This window comes from Pan troglodytes, chromosome 8 (assembly GCF_028858775.2).
Source record: "Pan troglodytes isolate AG18354 chromosome 8, NHGRI_mPanTro3-v2.0_pri, whole genome shotgun sequence".
Lineage (NCBI taxonomy): Eukaryota > Metazoa > Chordata > Mammalia > Primates > Hominidae > Pan > Pan troglodytes.
Genome location: NC_072406.2, coordinates 82,463,179 through 82,490,413, shown reverse-complemented (window position 1 = coordinate 82,490,413; position 27,235 = coordinate 82,463,179). Strand labels below are relative to the sequence as shown.

At 46.9% G+C, this 27,235-nt stretch overlaps 1 protein-coding gene across 1 annotated transcript; it reads left to right on the top strand.

Annotated features, from left to right (window-relative positions):
* Positions 1 to 1,472: 1,472 nt before the first annotated feature.
* Positions 1,473 to 26,616, top strand: NPFFR1 (neuropeptide FF receptor 1). The gene is made up of 4 exons (XM_063781868.1): positions 1,473 to 2,344; positions 7,572 to 7,886; positions 13,212 to 13,311; positions 18,119 to 26,616. The coding sequence occupies exons 1-4, from the start codon at positions 2,269 to 2,271 to the stop codon at positions 18,987 to 18,989; spliced, it is 1,362 nt and encodes a 453-aa protein (XP_063637938.1). The 5' UTR covers positions 1,473 to 2,268; the 3' UTR covers positions 18,990 to 26,616.
* Positions 26,617 to 27,235: the final 619 nt, after the last annotated feature.

Here is a 27,235-nt window from a genome sequence, read left to right as displayed (position 1 = left end):
ATGACTAACTTGAATCCCCTTGTATTCACCAAGACACTAGGGTTACAAGCAACAGAAACGAGTGCTGGCCGACCTAACCAACACTGGGAATCCATTGGAAGGGTGTGGGGAGGTCATCCAATGGAAGGAAAAGCTGTGTTACGAAGACTCAGAGGCAAATCCAAAGCAGAAGAGGTCTGATTGGCATCCTCTGGCCAGGGGTTGGTGCAGACTCCTGATGGACGGTCCCTCAAAAGCTCCATGTGAGGAGGAGGCTGACTCCCCAGGGGAAAAATCAGTACTTGAGAAAGAAGGGGTCATGGATGCAGGGTGAGCCCAAACCCTGATGCCCAACACTCCCTTGAAAGTGTGTGCCAAAATCCGGGGCTCTTTTTGGGAGAGGATCCAATGCTTTTGGAGACCATAAATTCCTCCAGACAGGAACCATTGATTGGCATAACAAAAGGAAGCCCTAGGAAAGCATCTGTGAAGGAATCAAAATGCATCAGAGTCTTAAAGAATTTGATGACCCCCAAAATGTTAAGCCACACTAAACTTGACTGTGAGTGGCGGGAGGGCAGGGGCTGTATGGTTCAGTGGTTCTCAAATCCGGCTACACATGGAAATCACCAGGGGAGTTTTTTGAAAAATACCAGTGCCTGAACAACCCCATCCCCTGCCCATCATCCATCCCTCCCTACCACCCTGTAGAGATTCTGATCCAGTTGGAAGGGGCAGGATCTGTATTGTTAAAAGCCAGGTGATTTTGATATGAGTCAGGGCCAAGAACCAGTGACATCGTCAGTATTTTATCACACGTATCAGTTTCCTTCTGATTAGAAAGGTTAAATGCAAGCTAGAAAAACCGAAAATAAAAATCACTTGAGGAAACACCACCCCTTGTGGACAAACATTGTTATTTTTTCTGTTCACCTACAGTTCACATAAAGATACACTTTTTATACAGAGTACAGACTTATAATGCATGTACATGCTATTTTGTAACCATTACCACGTGCCATCGTCAATACTTTCCCTCTCATCCTGAGACCTCACTCTGTTCCTTAGGGTAAACCGTGAGAACTGGAATGGCTGGATCTGGGGGCGGGTCCCTCACTAGGGCTCTGGACAGATGTGCCTCGACTGCGAAGAGCTGATTTGTTGTCCCCTCACCCTGCACCCCTCCCTACAGGGCACATCCATGCTCTGGCCCTTATTGAATACTTCAGTCATTGCCGATCTGTTTGACGAAAAGTTTAACCAAACAATCCAAGCAAAAATCTGTTTGATGAAAAGGTTAACCCAACAATCAAAGCAAAATTGCATTGCTTAGATTACAAATGAACTTGAACTTTTTGTTTCGTGTAGTTAACAGCCATCAGTCCTGTTCGTGCTGCATGTACTCGGCAGCCCTGTGTTGTGTTCTTCAGCGGGTCCAGCGCCTCTGCATCCAGGCCTGGGTTCACTGGCAGCCTCTCAGGAAGAGGTGGGGCACCCACGTGTTCCCAGGATCAGCAAGCAAATGGTAACAAGGATGAAGCCATCAGTGGGAGGCCTGTGAACTCAGGGAAACACCCAGACTGATTCTGGGTTAAGCTCATTCATTTAGGGATTGTTTTCTTTCTATTATTTTCTTTCTTTCTTTTCTCTTTCTTTCTTTCTTTCTTTCTCTTTCTTCCCTCCCTCCCTCCTTTCTTTCTTTCTCTCTCTCTTTCTTTTTCTTTCTTTCTCTTTCTTCCCTCCCTCCCTCCTTTCTTTCTTTCTTTCTCTTTCTTCCCTCCTTCCCTCCCTTCTTTCTTTCTCTGTCTCCCTTTCTTTCTTTTTCTTTCTTTCTTTCTCTTTCTTCCCTCCCTCCCTCCTTTCTTTCTTTCTTTCATCTTTCTTTGTTTCTTTCTTATTTTTGAGGCAGAGTCTCCCTTTGTTGCCCAGGCTGGCATGCGGTGGCACGATCTCAGCTCGTTGCAACCTCCACCTCCTGGGTTCAGGCGACTCTCCTGCCTCAGCCTCCTGAGTAGTTGGGACTACAGGCGCCCACCACCACGCCTGGCTAATTTTTGTATTTTTAGTAGAGATGGGGTTTCACCATGTTGATCAGGCTGGTCTTGAACTCCTGACCTCAGGTGATCTGCTTGCCTTGGCCTCCCAAAGTGCTGGGATTACAGGTGTGAGCCACCGCGCCCGGCCAGGGATTTTTTTCTTATTCACACTTCTTTCAGTTTGTATTATAAAAAATTATGCTCACATCCATTGTGTGGCTTAGAACTATCAGCCCCGCTGCTGCTGCCTCACATGGAGTGCCATGTGTACGATGTGCTCTCAGTTCTCACACGTCATCTCATTGAAGCCTCAGCACAGCCCTTCTTTGGTAAGTGTTCATTTATCTCCATTTTACCAATGAGGAGTCTGGCTTCCAGGGAGATGACATGACCTACCCTAGGTCACACCTAGAAAATGTCTGTTTTTCTGTTTTATTTTCTATTTTTTTTATTATTTTTTATTTTTTATTTGAGAAAGAGTCTTGATCTGTCAGCCAGGCTAGAGTGCAGTGGTGTAATCATAGCTCACTGCAGCCTTGACTTCTCAGGCTCAAGCGATCCTCCCACCTCAACCTCCAGAGTAGCTGGGACTACAGGCGCACACCACCACATCTGGCTAATTTTTAAATTTTTTATAGAAACAGGGTTTCACTCTGTTGCTCAAGCTGGTCTCAAACCCCTGAGCTCAAGTGATCCTCCCACCTTGGCCTCCCAAAGTACTGTGATTACAGGGGCGAGCCATGGCGCCTGGCCTGTGTTTCTATTTTAAATATGAGAATGCTGAGTTTGCACAGAGGTAAGGAGGCAGGAAGAAGGGCTGGGACTTCCCAGACTCTGTGTATCCACTCGAGGTGTCTTTGGTTCAAGGCTTTTAATTCTGTGGTTCTCAAACCACAAGTGTGCATTGGAATTATCTGAAGGATGCTTCAAAATGTAAAACAGAGATAGCTGGGCCCCAGTCCCAAGGGTTTCTGGTTCCCAAGCCCAGGGTTGTGGCCCAAGAATTTCTGTTTCTAATGAGTTCCAGGTGATGCTGACACTGCTGGTTGGGATCCCACTTTGAGAACCACACACCCTGATCTCTCTTGGGTACCCCGGAGATCAACCAATATTACACCCTGAGATGGGGAAGCTCTTCCAGTAAAGGAATGGCTTCACTGGGTTCAAGAATGAAAATTTCACAGGCTGTAATTACGAGGGCACCTAGAAGATCCCAAGGAGGACAAATCCAAGATGTCAATGAGGTCTCTGGCTGCTAGCATGCAGCCCAGATGGGGTGGGAGGCCTGCCTGCCTCCAGTCCAGTGGAATTGCCAGGAATGGGAAGGAGTTTTTCCTCCTCCAGAAAGGATTCACGTGCAGTGCTGGAATCTGGGCCATGTCTAGAAATGATGCCCAGGCTCGGCTGAGGCTCTACCAATGGGCAGGGTCACTCCCAGGTACTTCTCAGGACAGACTTCGGAAGATGAGCTTACTTGAGGGCCAAGTGAAGGGTAGTGGGGGAAATGGACTGGAGTCTAGCCTGAAAGGTTCTGGCAGTTTCCTCTGCCCATCCACACCCACAGATTCCCCCAGTCATGAGAGATGATTCAGAGCTAATTTTGAGGCTCGGCAGGGGTAAGCAAGTCTCCCAACAGGTGCTGGGATGAGTGACGCCTCGCATGGGGGTTCTTTCTGGAGGGGTCTGGAGAAGGCCTTCCAACATCAGCACTGCCTGCCTGCAGCAGGACCCTCTCACCTGATATCAGGATCCACCTTCCTTTCTTTTTTTCCTTCCTACAGATATTTATTTATTCCATAACTATTAGCTGTTTATTGAACCATTTACTTTGGGCAGGCACTGACAAGACACTGAGGACACTGTCACCAACAAGACAGGGAAGATTCTTGCTTTGCAGGTGCTGTCAAGCATGGGGAAAAAGACAATCAACCTAGAAACACACAAACTATTGACAGATTGATGAACATAAACCAGATGCTATGGGAAGACAATATTTATGCTGAGAGCCAAAGGAAGGGACGAGCAAAGGCCCTGGGGTTGGAAGAAGCAGGAGTGCGTGAGGAGCTAAACAGATGGCAAAGTGACCAGAGCATAATGGGCAAAGGGGAGAGTGGCACTGGGTGAGGTCAGAGAGATGTCAACAGGGATCACGCCATGAAGTGTTTTGGAGGCCTTGGTAAGGAGCGTGGATTGTATTTAAAATGCAATGAGGGTTGCGAGGCTGAGGCAGATGGATCACCTGTGGTCAGGAGTTTGAGACTAGCCTGGCCAACATGGTGAAACACCGTCTCTACTAAAAATACAAAATTAGCTGGGTGTGGTGGCATGCACCTGTAATCCCAGCTACTGGGGAGGTTGCAGTGAGCCAAGATCGAAGCCATTGCACTCCAGTCTGGGCAACAGAATGAGACTCCGTCTCAAAAAAAGAAAAAATGCAGTGGGGAGTCTAGGCAATAATCCTTAGTGTCTGCTGAAAATATTATGTTAAAAGCTGATGGCACAGTGGCTCATGCCTGTAATCTCAGCACTTTGGGAGGCCAAGACAGGAGGATTGCTTGAGCTTAAGAGTTCAAGACCAGCCTGGGCAACATAGTGAGACCTCATCTCTACAAAATAACCTTAAATTAACCCAGCTTGGTGGTGCACGGCTGTAGTCTCAGCTACTCAGGAGGCCGAGGCAGGAGGATTGGTTGAGCCCAGGAGGCAGAGGCACATCACCTGAGCCCCCTGATTGAGCCAGCACCACAAAGAGAAAGGCCACTGGACAAAATCTGATCAAGACTCTAGATCTGACTACCAAGAACAGGTAATACAGGGGACAGAGAGCAGAACATGTAAAATGACATCATGAGGGAGCAATCAGAAAAATCCAGCCTGCAGAAGTGCTACAGATCAACCACTCAGTCCATATGACAAACATACTGCAGAAGGGAAAAGAGACATACTGGGGACCTGTGAACTAAAAGAGACTTCAGCATCATGTCAACCAAATGCAATATGGGGATGATGGTAGACTTTATCATAATGGACCTTAATGAATCACACTTCCATGTCCACACCTCTTCTGCAATGCTATATTGCTTTTCTTCCTATCAAGAGGAGAAACTATGTATCCACTGACTTGAACCTGGGCATCCCTTGTGACTTACTTTGGCCAATAAAATGTGACAGATGTGATGTGAAAATTCCAGAGTCTTGGACTTAAGAAGCTTGTAGCTTCTTTTCTTGCTCTCTTGGAACCCTGAGACCACTGTTGTCTGAAGAAGCCCACACTAGCTTCCTGGAGGATGAGAGGCTAAGTGGAGAACTGAGACATCCCAGCCAATGGCCAGCACTAATCACCAGCCATGTGAGGGACACCTTGGACCTCCCAGCCCCAGCTGAGCCAGCAGATAACTACAGCAGCTGCATGAGAGATCCAAGAGAGACCAGAAGAAGAACTACTCAGATTGCCAAGCCACAGTGCTGTACCATTAAATTTTGGGGTGGTTCACAACATAATAATAGGTAATAGAAACAGAAATCTTGCTCGGATCCACACTCAAACAAACCAACTATTTAAAAAATTATGAAACAATCAGGAAATTTTGCTGGATGCTGGCTATTTAATGATATAATGACATAATTGTTAATTTTGTTAGGTTTGATAATGATGGAAACCACATATTTTCATGTTGTTTTTTTGAGTCCTTATTTTTTAAAGGTACAAACTGAAACATTTATGGATGAAAGGAAGTAATGTCTGGTATTTACTTCAAAATAATCCAAAGAGAAGTGGGGATATGGATGAAACAACTCCAGGCCTCGAGTTGATAACTGTTGAAAGCAGATGATGTATACATGGGGGTTCTTTATATGATTCCCTCTAATAACAGCTCATTAAACTTTATACTCTTGCATATGTTTATTACAATATTCTCTCTTCTACATGTTTGACATGTGCCATATTAAAATAAAGATGTTTGAGTACAGTTGGAAGTCCTTGGAAGGCCTAAACCTGGGAGTATCATCTCTCATCGGGCACAGGAAGTTTGCAGCTTGTCCGCCTCCCGCCGCAGTCCCTCTGCCCCATCCCAACACTCACCGCAGTGCCCCCTGCTGGTCCCTGCAGCCCTGATGATGCCAGCTCGCTGGCCCTGCTCCTCTGAGGGTCTCTAACCTCCAGGCCCCCAGCCTCCATTGAGCCTCCAGGCCAGTGGCTGAGTTCTGGGTGTAACAGAAAGATTCCACAGGGACTCTTCATCCCCTGGAACAGGCCTCAGGAGGAGAGTTTATGACACAATATCATGAGTCACCCCAACTAATGACTTCCCAGAAGAGCTGTGGTTGGACACTGAGCCTTCCCTTCGAAGCAAGCCTGGGGAAACACACACCAAAGCCTGGTCCTAATTCACAGACACACAGAGCAGGGCCAGCTGTGCTGCAGCATCATTGGAGGACCTTGAGCAAGTCATGGAACCTCTCTGACCTCCATTTCAAATGAAGCTAACACCTTAGGGTAATTCAATGAGGGTTTAAAAAAATACAAAAGAAAACAAATGAGGCTAATACCTAATGACTTACATCATGGGATGGCTCAGAGAGCTAAATAAAATAATAGATGTGGAAGTGTTGTGTTAAATGCTATGCAGGCAGAACAGCTGATCATGGGATGGGAGGAGGCAAAGGTTGAGCAGGAGCCTCTGCTTTGGATGTTCTACTGAATGTGACGTGCCTCTTCTCCTTAGCCCTGGTTCACAGTTCCCCTTCATTCTCCCTTTCTCTACTGCCTTCTTGCCTTTCTCAACTCAAGTTCCATGGAGGAGATGAAGGGGAACGACATCAAAGAGTTTGAGGGTATAATAATTGGGTCCCAGCAGAAAACAAATGGTGCACTCAGAAAGGGTTTAACTGAATAGAGTTTAATGGAAGAAGGGAGGGTTAAGAGAACCAGCCAGAAACGGTGAAGCACCCAGGGACTCACAACCACAGGAAGCTGTTACCATTGAGTGCAAGGAGAGGGAAGAGTGTTACTGTAGTCAGGCGAGGGCTAGAGCCATGAAAGGGGACTCACCCAATAGGAGCAGGCTGTGGCTATAGGGAAAAACAGCTGCTGAAAGAATTGGGCCAGGCAGGAAGGGAATCAGAAGACAAACACCCTGACCTCTCTCTCTGCTCCTGCCCTCCCATCTCCTTCAGGGCCTGGCATTGGCTGAACCCAGCTAGAAGCCAGAAGACAAGGGAACCAGGGCAATGCAGAACTTAGAGGTTAGCCTCTGGGCACACAGCAGGGCCAAGAAAGTTGGAACCTAAATGGGATGGGGGAGTTAATAAAGAATAACCAACATTGGAGAATGAGTTATGGGCAAGACAGGGCATGAAGTACAAGACCAGGGTTTGAGTGGTTGTAGGCTGAAAGTCTTGGATCAGTGCATCAAGTTGCAACTGGAGCTGGGGACATGCTTGGGGGACCAGGGCATGGTTAAGGTTTGGCACACAGAGGGTCTCATTAGTGGTGAGAAATCAGTAATCTCTTCTTTGTCTGAGGTCCTGACCAATATATTCCTTTGGTCCTAGGGGAGCCCTCCCAGCCTCCCAACAGCAGTTGGCCCCTAAGTCAGAATGGGACTAACACTGAGGCCACCCCGGCTGCAAACCTCACCTTCTCCTCCTACTATCAGCACACCTCCCCTGTGGCGGCCATGTTCATTGTGGCCTATGCGCTCATCTTCCTGCTCTGCATGGTGGGCAACACCCTGGTCTGTTTCATCGTGCTCAAGAACCGGCACATGCGTACCGTCACCAACATGTTCATCCTCAACCTGGCCGTCAGTGACCTGCTGGTGGGCATCTTCTGCATGCCCACCACCCTTGTGGACAACCTCATCACTGGTGAGTGCGGGCAGTTGGCAGCAGGAGTGTCCCCTACCCCCCACTTCAACTTCTCAGATAAGGCTGGAAATCAAAGCTTAGAAGACAGATATCATTGCTGGGCTGGCCTCTTGGCCATGCCATGGTCTCGAACTCTCAAGACAGTCTTGGAGCTGAAGAGTTAGACTAGAAATAAGAGATTTAATGAATTTCCTGTTTTCTTTGTGCCTGGCATGGTGTTACTTTTCATGCATTATCTTAATTCATCCTCACAACAATCCAGTGAAGTAGAGTTTATGGTCCTCCCCATTTTATGGAAGAGGAAACATGCTCGGAGTGGTTAAGAAACTGGTCTGTAGTTACACAGCTAATAGGTGTCAAGGTCAACATTCTCACACCCATACTTCTAATTATTGTATTATACCATTCAGTCCCACTCTCTCACGGAGCTCCCATGGGCAGAATTAGAGCCAGTGGGGAGAAGTGGAAGGGAGGCAGGTTTCCTCTGAATCGGGAACAAAAACTCCACTCATTTGAGCTGGAAATTGAGCAGGGCACAGAAGAGAGTCCTGCCTGTAAGTAATGAGCTCTCTGTCCCTTGGAGTGTCTAAGCAGGGACTGGCCGGCCACTCAGTGGACCACTTGACCTCTAAATTCCTGCCGGTGCATCCTGCAGATGTCAGAACAGCGCCATCTACTCTCTACTCTCTCATGCGACTGGCCTTTCTTGTTTTAGAATCAAGTTTCCACCAACCTGAGACTCCAGGTGAGGGACTGGTTTTCAGAGATATGGAGACCCCTAGAGGTCTGAGCCTGCAGATTCTGAGCTCAGAGCTCCAGCAGCTCACTGGTCCTCAGGATCCAGAGCCTGGACAGCCCTATTCAGAGTGACTTCACTGACTCGGGGCAGAGGGAGCCACAGCCCACGTTTCTGTAGGTTCTAGGACCCAGGATGTGGAGCCAGTGCAGAGTCAGCTCCCCTCCACAGTACCGGCTTTGTCTGGTGGAACCATTACCCACTGCTGAGTCCCAGCTTCCTTTGCCAATGCTGAACATAAACTGCATTCCTCTCCTTTCCAACACATAGACACACACACGTGTACTCAGGCACACATGTGCAGAGATGCACACATGCATACACATAAATACATGCATACCAGTCAACAGTGATATAATGAGGTCACTAGCTGGTTAAGGTGGCGTCTCCCCATCTTTTTCATACACTCATATTTAAAATATTGTTTGAATACATAAAACATTCAGATGGTTCAATAGTCAAAAACTACCAAAATTCTCCAGTGAAAAATCTCCCTTCCGCCCCTGTCCTCTGGCCTCCCAGCTCCTCTCCCTCCTGGGAGGCAACCAGTGTTGCCAGTTTCTTGTGTCTCTTTCAAACACTATTTTATGCGAGTGCAAGCAAATTAAGGACATGCTAAGGTTCCAAACAGCCAGTCCCGTACTTTTACTTCCTACCACACCCCACTTAAAAATATACCATGTATGCTGTAAAAAAGATTCATTAAAATAAACTTACATGTTGTTATCCCATATTAATAAATAAAAGTTTCTCACTATTTTCACCAACTGCTTAGAATTCCATTGTATGGATGTACTACAATTTATTTTGATTTGTATTTATGTTGTTTCTAATAGAATCTTCTGCAATTAAATAAAACTTCACACAGCTTCACTATTTTTTCTTTCTTTCTTTCTTTCTTTTTTTTTTTTTTTTGGAGTCTCACTGTCACCCGGGCTGGAATGCAGTGCTGGGATCTCGGCTCACTGCAACCTCCGCCTCCCAGGTTGAAGTGATACTCCTGCCTCAGCCTCCCGAGTGGCTAGGATTACAGGCTCCTGCCACCACACCCAGCTAATTTTTGTATTTTTAGTAGAGATGGGGTTTCACCATGTTAGCCAGTCTGGTTTTGAACTCTTGATCTCAAGTGACCTGCCTGCCTCGGCCTCCCAAAGTGCTGGGATTACAGGCATGAACCACTGCACTGGCCTCTGTTTTTTGAGACAGTCTCACTCTGTCGTCCAGGCTGGAGTGTAGTGCACGATCATGGCTTACTGCAGTCTCGACCTCCCTGAGCCCAGGTCCTGGGACTACAGGCGTGTACCACCACCACTGGCTAATTTTTCTATTTTTTGTAGAGATGGAGTTTTGTCATGTTACCCAGGCTTGTCTCAAACTCCTAGGTTCAAGCCATCTGCCCGCCTCAGCCTCCCAAAGTGCTGGGATTACAGGAGTGAGGCACCATGCCCAGCTTTTTCTTCCTTTCTTTCTTTTTGTTTTGTTTTGTGTTGGTTTTGTTTTTTTTTAACTCACATACAGAAGGTTGAACCATTCATTCAGTTTACAGTTCATGGCACTATGTGATTTCACTCTGTTGCAAAGCTCTTCTTTTGTTTATTTGTTTCCTTCTATATACCTATTCCACTCTACATCTCTTCTCTGACCCATAGGCAGCCATTCTGTTATATTTCTGTCTTTTGTATGCATTCTTTGAAAATGTGCTGTGAATGGCCGGGCGCGGTGGCTCACACCTGTAATCCCAGCACTTTGGGAGGCCAAGGCGGGTGGATGACAAGGTCAGGAGATCGAGACCATCCTGGCTAAAACGGTGAAACCCCGTCTCTACTAAAAAATACAAAAAATTAGCCAGGCGTGGTCGTGGGTGCCTGTAGTCCCAGCTACTCGGGAGGGTGAGGCAGGAGAATGGCGTGAACCCAGGAGGCAGAGCTTGCAATGAGCGAGATCACGCCACTGCACTCCAGCCTGGGCGAAAAAAGAAAATATGCTGTGAATGTATGCATGTTTTACATTTAAATATTTTTGTTAAGATATAATTTAACATACATTAAAATCTGCCTTTTTAAGTGTATAGTTCCACAGGGGTTTTTTTGTTGTTGTTGTTGCTTTTTAAAAAGACACGGTCTTGCACTGTCACCAAGGCTGAAGTGCAGTGGTGAGATCATAGCTCACTGTGACCGCAAACTCCTGGCCTCAAGAGATCTTCCCACCTCAGCCTCCCCAGTAGCTGGGACTACAGAAATGCGCCACCATGTACGACTAATTTTATTTTTAATTTTAGTTTTTGTAGAGTCACAGTCTCACTATATTACCCAGGCTGGTCTTGAATTCCTGGGCTCAAGCGATCCTCCTGCTTCTTCCTCCCAAAGTGCTGGGATTACTACGCCTGGCTGAGAATAGTATTTAGAAGCCAAGATCTGGGTTCTAGGTGTGCTCATGGGTATTGGGGTGTCATTGCTTCTAGGTGCTCTCAAGGGACAGAGCTAGGAAATATACATATACTAACAGAAATATTTAACACACATATCTTTATTTCTATATCTGTCCATCTGTATGTGTATTAACATGAGTTCAGACTGATACCTCTGATTCTAACCCACTGTCACAGATTCATTTTAACTTGACCCTCTTCCTTAATGGTAACTTCATTTTCAGACAGTGAGAAATCTAGCTGTATTTATCTACAACATATTTACTTATTTGTTCAATCTTAGTATACACATAAGGTAGTTTCATTATTGCTAACATACTTCTGTGATTTGGGTTTGCCTGATATTTTCCCATAATTAGATCCAGTTTATTCAGTTTTGTCAAGAATATACAAATTTAGTAATGACAGTATAGAATTTGTATACAGTTCTTTTTGCTGTTATAGTATACAGTCAAAATACTGTTTTGCAAAGTTACTCCAGTTCGTGTGTTCCTTCTTCACCCCTTCAGTGTAAATATTATTCAATTTAAATACAATATTATTCATTTGTAATATAATTAGACTTATTTGTTAATGTTTGTATTTTACTTTGGGTCCCCCCTCCCCAACCACATCCTGATAGATGTTAATTATTTATTTTGAGTAAGTGATTCATTGCCATGATTCTAAAAAGTCAGAACCATACAAAGATATACTCAGAGAGGCATCACTCTCATTATCTCACCTATCCCATTCATCCATTATTTCTACCCAAGTTCTTATCTTCTCTCTGTATGGATAGCTAATCTCATTATTCTGATTTATCTTTTCTGTATTTCTTTGGTACAATGAGAAAATAACCACATATTTTCTTAATCTCTTTTTTCTTACATGAAGGGTAATATAGTACAGATAGTCTTTATACTTTGCTTTTTGCAAACCACATGCCTGTGGTTCCAGCTACTCAGGAGGCTGAGGCAGGAGAATCGTTTGAGCCAGGAAGTTGAGGCTGCAGTGAACCATGATCACACCATTGTACTCCAGCCTCAGTGACAGAGCAAGACCCTATCTCAAACAAAACAAAACAAAACAAAACAACAACTGATGTCTGGGTCCTGTCACTAGAGATTCTGATTGTAACTGGCCTGGCATGGGTCTGAGCATTTGTTCTTTGCAAAGCTCTCCAGATGATTCTCGTGAGCAGCCAGTGTCGAGAACCACCGGCCTAGAACCCGAGACAGGGCTATGGGAGCAGAGAGCCAGGCAGGGCTGGACGGTCTAAAGCTCATGGAAAGAAATCACTGGTCAACATAAAGAAAATCTCACTAATACTGTTGACCCTTGAACAACATGGGTTTGAACTGCATGGGTCCATTTATATGAGGGTTTTTTTCAACTAAATGCAGATTAAAAACACAGCAAAACCCGTGTATATTAGGCCATTCTCATGCTGCTATAAGGACATACTTGAGACTGGGTAATTTATAGAGGAAAGAGGTTTGACTTACAGTTCTGCAGGGATGGGAAGGCCTCAGGAAACTTACAATCATGGTGGAAGGGGAAGCACATCCTTCTTCACAAGTCAGCAGAGAGAGAAGAATGAGAACTGAGTGAAGGGAGAAGCCCCATATAAAACCATCAGATCTCGTGATGAGAACTTACTCACCATCACAAGAATAGCATGGAGGAAACCACTCCCATGATTCAGTTACCTCCCATGGGTCCTTCCCATGACTCGTGGGGATTATGGGAGCTACAATTCAAGATGAGATGTGGGTGGGGATACAGCCAAACCATATCACCATGTATATACAGAGGGCTGCCTTTTTCTATACACAGGTTCTGCAAGGCTGACTGCAGGACTTGATTATGTGTGGATTTTGGAATACTTGGGGGTCCTAGAACCAATGCACTGTATAAATGACTGTAGTGAGAACTGTCCATGGTTTTATGGGCTGGTTGGTTCCTCATTTCTGAAAGTCTGCAAGCAGAGACCAGATAACCCCTAGCAGGTCATGGGGGAAAGATCCAAGCTCAGAGGGGACCTGGCTTAGAGGGCTTGCAGTCTCTGGCTCTTGATGTGTGGGCATCTCTCACTCTGTGGGGGCCTCTGTCATTGCAGGGTGGCCCTTCGACAATGCCACATGCAAGATGAGCGGCTTGGTGCAGGGCATGTCTGTGTCGGCTTCCGTTTTCACGCTGGTGGCCATTGCTGTGGAAAGGTGAGAGGTTTCCTGGCTGGATTATGCCTGAGCCAACTAGGGCCTGGCATTAAGAGGAGCCACTGCCTCTAATGCTGGGTTGGCTGGAAGGCTGGGGCTGCACCATGGTAAGTGGGGCTAAATCCTGAGCCACAAGGAGAAGGGCTGTGGGCCCAGCTCCCCTCTCCCTAAACTTGGGGAACCTGATGAGGACAATACCACCCCCTTCTGGAAGGCCTGAAGGTAGCCTTGGTTGGCTTTTGTTGGGATTCCTGGGGCCTGTGAGGAGCTCAAGAGCAGTCCTCATTTCCTGAGCAGCAGGAATTCTGCCACCTCTAAGTCTGAGCCAGGTGAGCCAGAGCTAAGGGGGCCAGCTTATGGGTGGGTCACGGTATGGCTGGGGAGGAATGGTTTCTCCCTGCTCCTTATTCTGTCCCCACTGGCTCCTTGCTGGTTCCCGGCAGCCCAGGCTGTACTCAATCCCCACGTTCACCCCTTCTGGTCTCTCAGCCTCATATTCCATCAGATTCCCTGGTAAGTATAAATCTATCATGTGGCCAAAGGTATGGAGCAGAGCCAGGGAGAAGGAGGCTTGCAATCAATAAAGCACTGAACCCAGGAGGCCTCCATATTGCACTACATGAGTGCTCCTCCCCTACAGCATTGTTAGCAGTGGAAGGGCACACTCTGGGTGCTTCACCCCAGGGAAAGGTGGGCAGACAGATCAGCTGGAGATTTGCTCACTCCTGCCTTGGTGTGTCATGTTGGGTGGCCACCTAACTACTCTGAGCCCTTGTAGTCTCATCTGTAAAATGGTAGCTACCCTACAGGATGGTTGGGAGGCTTCAGTGAGCTCCTGCTTGTAAAAGCTTATGCACAGTTCTTGGCATAGAGTCCAAATATCAGTTGCTAATAGTATGTTGTTTCTTCTGCACACCCATCCCCTCCTCCTTGTTCTCTCCCCAGCACAGGCATATCTTAGCCCTGCCCTTTGTGGAATCTAGTGTTCAGATCCTCTCTCCACCTCAAGCCCAGTTTTTTGTAACTCAGTGAAGTAGGCAGCTGGAGTAATGAAGTGGGTTCTACTCTCCACAAGGCCACTAACTAGCTGGGTGATCAGGAGAAGTCCCTTCCCTTCATCGACCTTTGTTTTGTTATCATTGTTGAAGGAAATGAGAGTGTACAACTTCTCCCAGTGGTGTTTGCAGTATTCTTCAAGTCCCACCTCATCGAGGAAGCCTGCCCAGATTACCCCAAGATTCTCCTCCACCCATTTACTGCTATTGCATTCATAGCCAGTACTACAGGCTTTAAGAATTATTTATTCTCTGGAAATTTCTTTTTCTTTCTTTCTTTTTTTTTTGAGGGGGGGACAGAGTCTTGCTCTGTCACCCAGGCTGGAGGGCCATGTCGATCTTGGCTGACTGCAACCTCTGCCTCCCGGGTTCAAGCCATTCTCGTGCCTCAGTCCCCGGAGTAGCTGGGATTACAGGTGCGCACCACCATGCATGGCTAATTTTTGTCTTTTTAGTAGAGAAGGGTTTCACCATGTTGGCCAGGCTGGTCTCGAACTCCTGGCCTCAAGTGATCCACCCTCCTCAGCCTCCCAAAGTGCTGACATAAGCCACTATTCTCTGGAGCTTTCTTGAGTATGTGAAGTATGAAGCCAGTAGGTCAAAGTCATATAGGTTGAGATAACAAGGCCTGAGTCAGGCTGTGGGAGAGGTAAAAGGTCAGGCTATCAGGCCAAAAACTGGGTTGGCAGGAGGGCAGGACACAGTGTAGTGAAGTGGAAAGGACACTTGACTGAGAGTCAGCTCTAGACCTATGTTCCAGGGCAGGCTCTGACTCCAAACAGCCATGTGACCATAAGACCCCCACTGGGCAAGCTTTCCCCTCCATTAAACAAGTAAGATTGACTGGACATTCTTCAGGTTTCTATTTTCTGGCATCAGTAGATGACGGAAGCCATTCTGGGGAATAGGAGCCCCTCCTTTTTCCTCACTATTAAGCATTTGAAATGTCTCAAGAAGTGTGGTCAGTGTCATCTCACTTAATCTTCACAACTACCCAACAGAGTAGGTCATACTATGGGCTTCATTTTACAGATGAGGAAACTTAGCCTCAGAAAGTATTTTGAGTAACTTCCCCTCTGGTCATTCATGCATTTATCTAATCACACCCTAGGAATACTGAGATGAAAAGTCAAGGCATCTGCCCTCAAAGAGCTTGCAGTTGAGCAATCATCTTTGAACCATGCTGCAGGGGGAGGTTTTTACCTCCACCTACAGCAGCTGTTTTCAACTCTGGTTGCACAGTAGACTTCTCCAGGAGCTTTTTTTTTTTTTTTTGGAGACAAGGTCTTGCTCTATTGCCTTGGCTGGAGTGCAGTGGTCTGATCATGGCTCACTGCAGTCTCAGCCTCAACCTCCTGTGAAGGGGTGGCCTGCCCCTCCACACCTGTGGGTATTTCAAGTCGGGTGGGATGAGAGACTGAGAAAGAGAAATAAGACACAGAGACAAAGTATAGAGAAACAACAGTGGGCCCAGGTGACCGGTGCTCTGCATACCAAGGACCTGCGCCGGCACCGGTCTCTGAGTTCCCTCAGTTTTTATTTATTATTATTTTCATTATTTCAGCAGAAAGGAATGTAGTAGGAGGGCAGGGTGATAATAAGGAGAAGGTCAGTAACAAACCTGTGAGCAATAGAATCTATGTCATAATTAAGTTCAAGGGAAGGTACTGTGACTGGACGTGCACGTAAGCCAGATTTATGTTTCTCTCCACCCAAATATCTCAGTGGAGTAAAGAATAACAAGGCAGCACTGCTGCAAACATGTCTCACCTCCCACCATAGGGTGGTTTTTCTCTCATCTCAGAACTGAACAAATGTACAATAGGGTTTTATACTGAGACATTCAGTTCCCAGGGGCAGGCAGGAGACAGTGACCTTCCTCTATCTCAACTGCAAGAGGCTTTCCTCTTTTACTAATCCACCTCAGCACAGACCCTTTACAGGTGTCGGGCTGGGGGATGGTCAGGTCTTTCTCATCCCATGAGGCCATATTTCAGACTATCATATGGGGAGAAACTTTGGACAATACCCTGCTTTCAAGGGCAGAGGTCCCCGCGGCTTTCCGCAGTGCATTGTGCCCCTGGTTTATTGAGACTAGAGAATGGCGATGACTTTTACCAAGTATACTGTTTGTAAACATTTTGTTAACAAGGCATGTCCTGCACAGCCCTAGATCCCTTAAACCTTGATTTCATACAACACATGTTTTTGTGAGCTCCAGGTTGGGTCAAAATGGCTGGGGCAAAGTGGCTGGGGCAAAGCTACAAATTAACAACATCTCAGCAAAGCAATTGTTTAAAGTACAAGTCTTTTTCAAAATGGAGTCTCTTATGTCTTCCCTTTCTACACAGACACAATAACAGTCTGATTTCTCTTTCTTTTCCCTACACTCCTGGACTCAAGTGATTATCCTGCCTCAGCCTCCTGTGTAGCTGGAAGAATAGGCAAGCATCCTCTCATCTGGTTAATTTTTTTGGTAGAGATGGGGTTTCACCATGTTTCCCAAGCTGGTCTCCAACTCCTGGGTTCAAGTGATCCTCCTGCCTTGGCCTCCCAAAGTGCTGGGATTATAAGCATGAACCATGGCACCTGACCCCAGGAGCTTTAAAAACAAAAACAACAAATAACAAATAATGCTAAAACCACTTTCTAGACTAATTAGGTTGGAATCCTTGGCCTGAAAAAATAGGCACGGGTTTTGTCTTTGTTGTTGAAATGCTTCAGGAGAGTCTCATGCACATGGAGGGTTTACAGCTACTGGTTTATATGGCATATGAAGCAAGACAAATCTGGGTTCAACACTGGTCCTTGCAACTTGCTATGTGAACTTGAGCCAACTGCTTAACACTCGAGTCCCAGTTTCCTTGTCTGTAAATCAACAGTGTAGTAACTATCTTAAAGGCCTCACCTTTAAAAAATAATAAAGGGTGTAATAACAGATGCTGAGTTGTCCTCATGAGGAAATAAATGGTGCAGACTTGTCCTTGCATTGTAGAGATACTGATATTATGGCCAAGATGACATAGGGACAGCCTGACATGTAGGCTCTACATCTGACCTCCTGAGGTTTTCTGGAGAATCCATAAACAGAAACTGTGTTATTTGACGCACCTAATCGTCCTTGTCAAGGACAGACTGCGCACTCTGATCGCTCTGCTAGCTGCCAGCTAATCAGTTGACCCCCAAAAGTACACAAATGGCCCGGCAAGGAGGCTTATATCTATAATCCCAGAAATTCGGGAGGCCGAGGCCGGAGGATAGCTTGAGCCCAAGACTTTGAGACTAGCCTGGGCAACACAGTGAGACCTCATCTCTCCAAAAATTGAAAGAAATTAGCCGGCGTGGCAGCGCATTCCTGTGGTTCCAGCTACTCAGGAGGCTGAGGTGGGAGGAGAGGATCACTTGAGCCGGGGAGGTGGAGACTGCAGGGAGCCGTAATCGCGTCACTGCACTCCAGACTGGGCGACAGAAGGAGACCCTGTCTCAGGAAAAAAAAAAAAAAAAAAAGGAGAAAAGTGCAAAAGTGCACACAGGATTCATTATTCCCACACGATCTGCGGTTTCCTCCTCCCTTCTCATAAATCCTGTAGCTGCCTTTGTTCTTTGACTACTCAGCCAATTCAGGTCTGAGCTGTTCTTCGACGCCGCCCTAGATGCGATGATGAAGGTCAGGTGCCCGCATCCCACCCGCCGTTCCCTCGCAGGGGCCCTAGGACCCACCCAGATCCCGCCTCTCTCTCTCCCCGCGGCAGGTTCCGCTGCATCGTGCACCCTTTCCGCGAGAAGCTGACCCTGCGGAAGGCGCTCGTCACCATCGCCGTCATCTGGGCCCTGGCGCTGCTTATCATGTGTCCCTCGGCCGTCACGCTGACCGTCACCCGTGAGGAGCACCACTTCATGGTGGACGCCCGCAACCGCTCCTACCCGCTCTACTCCTGCTGGGAGGCCTGGCCCGAGAAGGGCATGCGCAGGGTCTACACCACTGTGCTCTTCTCGCACATCTACCTGGCGCCGCTGGCGCTCATCGTGGTCATGTACGCCCGCATCGCGCGCAAGCTCTGCCAGGCCCCGGGCCCGGCCCCCGGGGGCGAGGAGGCTGCGGACCGGCGAGCATCGCGGCGCAGAGCGCGCGTGGTGCACATGCTGGTCATGGTGGCGCTGTTCTTCACGCTGTCCTGGCTGCCGCTCTGGGCGCTGCTGCTGCTCATCGACTACGGACAGCTCAGCGCGTCGCAGCTGCACCTGGTCACCGTCTACGCCTTCCCCTTCGCGCACTGGCTGGCCTTCTTCAACAGCAGCGCCAACCCCATCATCTACGGCTACTTCAACGAGAACTTCCGCCGCGGCTTCCAGGCCGCCTTCCGCGCCCGCCTCTGCCCGCGCCCGTGGGGGGGCCACAAGGAGGCCTACTCCGAGCGGCCCGGCGGGCTTCTGCACAGGCGGGTCTTCGTGGTGGTGCGGCCCAGCGACTCCGGGCTGCCCTCTGAGTCGGGCCCTAGCAGTGGGGCCCCCAGGCCCGGCCGCCTCCCGCTGCGGAATGGGCGGGTGGCTCACCACGGCTTGCCCAGGGAAGGGCCTGGCTGCTCCCACCTGCCCCTCACCATTCCAGCCTGGGATATCTGAGGGGGTCCAGGGAGGGCGGGACGCTGCCTCAGGGCTCCGATTGGACACGAGATACATGCGGGCGATAGCGGCCTGGTGTGGTTAGGTGAGGATGCGTGGTCCCTCCCTCTCCAGAGCCAGGCAGTGGTGGGCAGCTGCTGGTGATGTCTTCTCTGCTGCCTTCACCCTCAGTAGAGGCAAATGCGGGGGACGGGAAGGAACCAATTTGCCCTGTGTGGTGGGCTTGACAAACATCATCTCACTGAATTGTCACAATGCTTTGGAGATAGGTTTTCTTCTCTTCCTTCTACAGATGCAAAAACTGAGGCCTGGAGAGGAGATGTGACTCGCCCAAGTTTCTCAGGTGGAAATGGCATGTGAAGCTATCTGACTCCAATACCTGTGTGGTTTTTATCATCTCCAGCTGGCTCCAAGAGGGCCCGGTAAGGTAGAACACTGTGAACTGAGTAAGTCCTAATTAGGCAGCTAGGAAGAAGCGAAAAGCAAAGCCGGCCTGTCCCTTGATGGTTTGTGTCCATGTGAGGGAGTCCCTCATGTTCCGTTACTGAAGCCACTCCCCTTGATCCTTTTCTAGAAGAACATGGTGTGCCCCCGCTGCCGGCTCTAATGTGTTGGTTTGTCTTGTTTGTTCCAAGAAGTTCCAAGAAGCCATCGTCCTCAGAGGACGGCAGCTTCAGAACGAGCCTTGGGGAGGCTGCCTCAGTTGCAGGGCACTCTAGGTCTTGCCCTCTGGGTCTGAGCTTAGAGAACAGAGGAGGGACTCCCAGACCAAGGCAAGAACTTACAATGCCACAGACATTGTAATGCTGCAGGGCCACAGGAGGTGTCCTTTTACGTACTCATAGACAACGAGGAAGGGGAAGCACGGTATGCATTTTCCACATTGGGAAACACATCTGCTCACTGGGGCTGCAGGTACAAAGCCTTGCCCAAGGTCTCTCTCCTCCCTGCTTCCTGGGAGGGAGAAGTTGGTCAACTGAAGCTGCAGCCGGAGTGCCATTTGGAGACTCCTGAAGGACACACACTAAACTCTTCCCCAGCACAAATGACTTGTGTACTCTAAGGAGGTACCAGGAGAGCCCTGTTTACTCTGGCTTTCCCCCAACACCCCTGCATCAACTTGAAGAAATGTGGCTTCTTTCCAGGAGACGGGAGCACATGGGATTGCCTTGGAGGGTCCTTTCACAGGCCCCTTCATCTTGCACTTAACTGGACATTTCCCCCCACCTCTGTAGAAAACACGGTGTTGCTAGAAATTTAGTAAACAAAAAAGAAACGTTTCCAGGGGTCGGGGCTCTGAGGCTCTGTTCCCTTAACCGACACACAGTGACTGTTTACTGTTTGCTCCACTCTAAGTTCCAGGTTTAGGGGCAGAAGAAAATTCCTAAGCAGTTGTACAATACATTCTCCAGGCATGTCCCCAGACACCGTCTCATTTAATCCATAGTAATGAGGTTGAAGGAGATTGAATGTTATTGTCATTTCACAAAGTGACTGAAGCTCAAAGGGGCCAAGTTTCCAGGGCCACAGAGGGGCAGGATTTAGATTAAAATTTGTCTTCTGATTGTTCTTCCCACCCTGCATGCTGCCTTTCAAGGAAGGTGGGGATGACGGGAGAGCTGGTAATTTCCCCAAAGGTTTTTTGCCTAACAGTGAACCAGAATGCCCACTCCTGGTGCCCAAGCTCTTGGTCTGGGAAAGAAATCTATTGTGTTTACTCTCGTAATGTCCAGCCTGAGTTGTTCTTGCCCTGGTGCTGAGCAGGCTGCCAAGAGCCATCATGACCTTGTCCTGGTTCTGGGGGTGATGGATGAGGGTCTGAGAGAGAGTATGCCATCCTGCCCCTCAGTGGTATTAGCTGGTGCCATGCATTTCTGGTACTGTATCAGTGCCATGTGTCACATGGGCCAGAGAGTTCCCAGCTGGTTCTGGGCTATTTGTTGTGAAGAAGTCTGACTCCAGGCTCTAAAAGTAAGCCAGAGAAAGGGCCGTCTCAAACCCAAAATGCCTATCCCTATGGCTGGGTGGGAATTGTCTGAAGCCACCACCTGGTGTCTCCTCTGGGGTGTGTTTCTCCTTTAGCATAGCCTCCCCAAGTACAAAATCAGCATTTGAGGCTGGGGGCGGGTAGGGATACCAAAGTACTCACTCAAGCCAACCTTTCCATCACAGCCCCTTTGTCTTCCCCCAAAAGATGTCATGCTTTGAAAGGTTATAACTGCCCAAAAAACTCCTTCAGCTCTCGCTGAAGGTCACAACTAACATATTTTGCTGTTATTTTTGTTTCTTCTAAAAAATCAATCAGAGGCTATACCTACCCATTCAGAGCTGAGTGATAACAGGCATGACAATGCTTTAATGAAGCAGTGAGACATTGTGGGTATGCGGGGAGTTCGTTTCTTTGTGGATGTGGTAAAATATAAATAATATAGAATTTACCATTTTGGCCATTTTTAAGTGTACCGGACTGGAATTAAATATATTCACATTGTCGTGTAACCATTACCACTATCTATTTTCAGAATTTTTTATTATCCCAAACTGCAACTCTGTATCTATAAACAATATCACCGCATCCCCTCTCCTCCTAGCCCCTGGTAACTACTATTCTACTTTCTGTCTGTGAATTTGGCCACTCTAGGTACTTCTATACAAGAGGAATCATACAATACTATCCTTTTTGACTGGCTTCTTTCACTTAGCATAATGTCTTCAAGGTTCATCCATGTTGTGGCATGTGTCAGAATTTCTTTCATTTTAAAAGCTGAATAATATCCCATTGTCTAGATAGTCCTCATTTTGTTCATTCATCCATCAGTGGACACTTAGGTTGTTTCTATCTTTTGGCTACTGTGAATAATGTATGGAGTTTTTAGATGCTAGAAGTAGTTCCTGACAATAGTGCCTGTGTGAATCCTGAGGACAGAGACCCCAGGTTGGGAACCAGGGTCTCTCCCAACTTACCCTTTATGGCTGACAAAACAGAGGCTTCCAGGACAGCTGTGATGTGTCTCACTTCCCTGTGCCCACCCCAGCTGCTCTGGGCTTCTGCTGGGCTTTACTTCCTGACTAGAGTGGCTAGAAAATTGTATGTTTCCTCTACAAGATGTTTTTATGAAGCTATTTTATAATTATAGATTTATTATCCTCACTGGATTCCTATGTTCTGACACCTGGACCCTGACGGGGCCTTGTGCAGCCTAGGCACCCAAGGGCAAGCGGTGTGGACCATTCCTGACACGCCATCCTCCACCTCCAGGTTGGCTGGGTTTCCTAAGGTGACTGCCCTTTCATAAGCGGCAAGTTCGGAGATGAACGGGATGCGTGATGGGGGAAAAGGGCCAGAGGCCTGTTGACACTGAGCATCCCCACCCAGAGGGCCTCCTGGAGGGACTCTGTGTCCTGTCCTGCCATGTGCGGCATGAGTGGTCACCCTCATTGTGGCTCTCCACTGATGTATGGCCTCTTGACTTTACCAAGACCAGGCAGCACCCAACAGACCAATGTGAGCTGGAGGCGGATGCCGGGCCTGGACCCCACAAACCACAGTCTGCCCAGCCCTGTGCTGAGGAGTCTCTCTTGGGGCCTGGAGGACGCATGAGCTGATCTGCATTGGAATGGAGGGTGAAGTTGGCAAAGGAAGATGAGAGCCCCCCTATCATTAGTATACTGTGTATTCATCCAAAAAGCAAGGCGAGAGCCAAGCCCAGGGCTGGATGGACAAAGGATTGCTATTAAGCTCTGTACCTTTTTGCACCCGTTTCCTCAGCTCACCCCTCAGAAGTGTCACTGATGAAAGATAGATGAGAAGGAGGCAGTCTAAATGGGCTTCATTACAATGAACAATGTTGAATGAACAATACATTCCTTGTTGAATAACCCAATTATTTATGATCATGGCATTTTATTGTTGTTTTTCTCTCTCTCTACAAAAGCTCTACATAATCATTGTGGAAATTTTACAAGATTTCAATAAGCAAAGACAAGAAAATGAAAAGCACCCAAAATCCTACCGCAAGAGACAAGTATAGCGTCCTTTTCTGTGCATATATCTCTCAATATATTTAACATTCTTGGAACAGCTTTATTGAGGCAGAACTTGAATATGAAAAAATTCACCCATCTTAAGTGTACTGCTTGACGAGTTTTAACAGTTGTATATAGTTATGTCCCTACCACACTGAAGATATTTTCATCATCCTAAAATGTTTCCTTGTGCTAATTTATAGTCAGTCCTTTCCCACGCTCCTGATTCCAGAAAACGATGATCTGATTTCAGAATGTCATGTAGATGGAATCAGACAGTTTGCAGCCAGTCTGGTTTCTTTCACTTAAAATGATGTTTGCAAGATTCATTCATGCTGTAGCATATATCAGTAGTTTTTCCTTTTGATTGCTGAGTACTATTCCACTGTATGAATAGATCACATTTTGTTTACCCATTCATCAGTTGATAGACATTTGGTTGTCACCAGTTTTTGGCTATTATGAATAATGTTGCCATAAACATTAATGTACAAGTCCTTATATGTATGTGTATGTATGTTTTCCATTTTTCTTGGGTAGATACCTAGGATCGAGATTGGTAGGTTGCATGGTCTGTGTAAAATTTAACTGTATAAGAAACTGCCAAAGTGCTTTCCAAAGTCGCTCTACCATTTTGTACTCCCATCAGCAGTGTATGAATGTTCCAGTTGTTCTACATCCTGGCCAACACTTAGCAGTATTAGCCTTTTGAAAATTTCCAGGCCAGGTGTGGTGGCTCACGTCTGTAATCCCAGCACTTTGGGAGGCTGAGGTGCATAGATCACCCGAGGTCAGGAGTTCAAGACCAGCCTGGCCAATATGGGGAAACCCCATCTCTACTAAAAACACAAAAATTAGCCAGGCGTGGTGGCACACACCTGTAGTCCCAGCTACTTGGGAGGCTGAGACACGAGAATCACTTGAACCTAGGAGGCAGAGGACGCAGTGAGCCAAAATTGCGCCACTGCACTCCAACCTGGGTGACAGAGCAAGACTGTCTCAAAAAAAAAAAAAAGAAAGAAAGAAAGAAAGAAGAAAAGAAAATTTCCCTGATGACTAGTGATGCTGGGCATCTTTTTGTGTGCTTACTGCATTCTTATATCTTTTATTGTAAAGTATCTTCAAATCTTTCTTTTAAAAACATGATTTTGGCTGGGTGCGGTGGCTCACACCTGTAATCCCAGCACTTTGGGAGGCCAAGGTGGGCAGATCACCTGAGGTCAGGAGTTCGAGACCAGCCTGGTCAACGTGATGAAACCCCATCTCTACCAAAAACACAAAAATTAGCCAGGTGTGGTGATGTGCGCCTGTAATCCCAGCTACTTGGGAGACTGAGGCAGGAGAATCACTTGAACCTGGGAGGCAGAGGTTTCAGTGAGCCAAGATGGCGCCACTGCACTCCAGCCTAGGTGACAGTGAGATTCCATCTCAAATAATAATAATAATAATAATATTTTATTGTAGAGACTTTAGCACAAAAATTTGCCCTAACTCTAAGGGATTTTTTTGTGAATATAATTTTTTTTTTTTTTTTGAGACAGAGTCTTGCTTTTGTTGCCCAGGCTGGAGTGCAATGACGCGATTTTGGCTCACTGCAACCTTTGCCTCCTGGGTTCAAGCGATTCTCCTGCCTCAGCCTCCTGAGTAGCTGGGATTACAGGCATCTGCCACCACACCCAGCTAATTTTTGTATTTTTAATAGAGATGGGATTTTACCATGTTGGCCAGGCTGGTCTTGAACTCCTGACCTCAGATGATCCGCCCGCCTCGGCCTCCCAAAGTGCTGGGATTACAGGCGCGAGCCACCATGCTCCACCAATGATTTTTAAATCCATTAAGAATGGGTCTAAAGCAAGGTAAGAGTATATAGTGTGATAGAAGTAGGAGGGCTATTTGAACAGATGGATAGGAATGGCCTCTGCGAGGAGGTGATGTTTGAGTACAGATATGAAGTGAGAGAGGGAGCCATGTGACTAGCTGGGGAAGAAACAAACGCAGACAGAGAGAGCATCATGTACACAGGTTCTAAGGGAGGAGTGGGATAACTGAAAAAGGAATTAGTAGATATCAAAATGCTATTGAATTTCAATAATTAAACTTCTGGTTAACTCAAAACATGTATTCAGTGTTTATTAAAAGCTAGGCATAGGCCAGGCATGGGGGCTCATGCCTGTAATCCCAGCACTTTGGGAGGCCGAGGTGGGTCGATCACTTGAGGTCAGGAGTTCGAGACCAGCCTGGCCAACATGGTGAAACCCCATCTCTATTAAAAATACAAAAATTAGCCAAGCATGATGGCAGGCACCTGTAATCCCAGCTACTTGGGAGGCTGAGGGAGGGGAATTGCTTGAACCTGGGAGGCGGAGTTTGCAGTAAGCCAAGATAGCGCCACTGTACTCTATCCTGGGCAACAGAGTGAGACGCCATCTCAAAAAAAACAAAACAAAACAAAACAAAAAAAACGCCAGGCATAATACTACGTACTTTGTGTCTGTTATTTATTTCTCACAGTGGACCATAAGCTCCATGAGGACAGGAACTATGTCTATTTCACTTACCTTTGTGGATTCAGGTAGGATATTGCCTGGTGCATAGGAGGCACTCAATAAATGTCTGTTGAATGAATGAAGTAATTAACTAAGCAGGTATTTATTATTATCCCCATACAAAAGATTGGAAAAGCAAGGCTCAGAGAAGTAAAGTAACTTACTGGAGGTTATATAACCAGGAGGTCCTGAAGGTGAGACTCAAACCTTAGTCTATCTGACCACAAAGCCCAGGTTTTTGCCATTCCCCAAGCTGCTGTGGTCTCTCCTTCCTACATCTGGGAAACTGAGGTTCAGAGTAAAAGAAAGAGGCTTGATGGAGGTCTCCCATAATCCTAAAAATAAAACCAGCCAGCCACAGGCTCCAGGCTGCTGTTTTGGCCATGAGACACATTTGCATCACTTTCAATGGCTTCCAAAGATTTGGGATAGAAGGAATACCAGCAGTTTAGGTAAAAGGTTTAAATTTAGTTTGACTCAATACCACATCAAGCCCTCAAAGCAGCCACGGGCTCCCCTGCACTGTGGTCACTGAAGGAGCAAAAGCTGCTGAACTGGCTGTAGCGTCCTGCCTTGAGTTGTTTGTGTTCTCCTGCTAGCTGCAATGCCTAGGTCTTTGAATCCTGTCACCAATAAATGATGCTGTTGTCATGTGCAAGCAACCAAATTAATGTGGGTGGAAAAACCCAAGCTTAGTGATTTGGGCAAATTAGTTTATCTGTCACATAGCCAGTGGTGGTGTTAAATCACTCTCTGTTTGAGGAGTAATCACTCTCCCCCCATCACCACCCTGTCTTCCTTTCGGTGTGGAAGTTAGAACAGCCAAGTCAATCTGTTTCAGTGACTGAGCGATCTACATTTCTGTGTTTTGACTGCCCCCCAGGAGGAGTATGTTGTGTAGTGCATTTTGTTTGTCCATAGTGCTGTCTCGTGGTCCTCCGAAGCCACCTCTAATGATCATAATTGCCTCTTTTATTCTTCTCTAGTCCGTGTCTTTGCAAAATGATTCTGTTACCTATGCTATAAATTATGGAAAATAAACTCATTATGAAAGAGTTGTTTACTTTTTACTCTCCATTGCATTAGTAGTTTTTCCCTTTTGCTTCCTCACTGTGAATGAAGTTTTCAGGCAAAATAGCAATCCTTTCCAAAAAGGTAGAGAGTAGGCTATGTGACCACTAACATAACTGCAGTATTTCCATTTTGCGGATGGGTAATTAAGTTGCATGGAGGCGAAGGCATATTACTGAGAGCCCCATAGCTCCTAAGTGTTGACAGCAAAACAACATTTTAGGCTTTGTGGATGGCAGACCAGTGTTCTTAACACAACACCAAATTACCTGTTTTGTTAACTCCACGTTTATAAATATTTGTGACAGTTTAGGTGAAACTTAATTCTAGCATGTTAACATGAACTCAACATACTTAGTGTCTGTTGAGTCTGGGAACATTGGACCTCTCCACAGTCCAGTGAGCAGAGGCAGAAAAGAGAAAAACCTACAATCAGGTACCATGGTCGGTCAAAAAAGTTAGGGAACAGCCAGAGGGGTGTCAGAAAAGGGTTCCCATAAGAAGCCTGAAATAAGTCTTAGAGACTGAGTTTGGGACCACCACTTAGAGATGAGGGCTTGAAGCAGGAAAGGGATGCACGGAGACCTTCATCTTCTAGAGCTA

Coding starts and splice junctions, on each gene's coding strand:
- NPFFR1 (XM_063781868.1), top strand. CDS start 2,269: ATGGAGTGCCATGTGTACGATGTGCTCTCAGTTCTCACACGTCATCTC. Junction 2,345..7,571: donor CTCAGCACAGCCCTTCTTTG/GTAAGTGTTCAT, acceptor CTTTGGTCCTAG/GGGAGCCCTCCCAGCCTCCC. Junction 13,312..18,118: donor GTGGCCATTGCTGTGGAAAG/GTGAGAGGTTTC, acceptor TCCCCGCGGCAG/GTTCCGCTGCATCGTGCACC.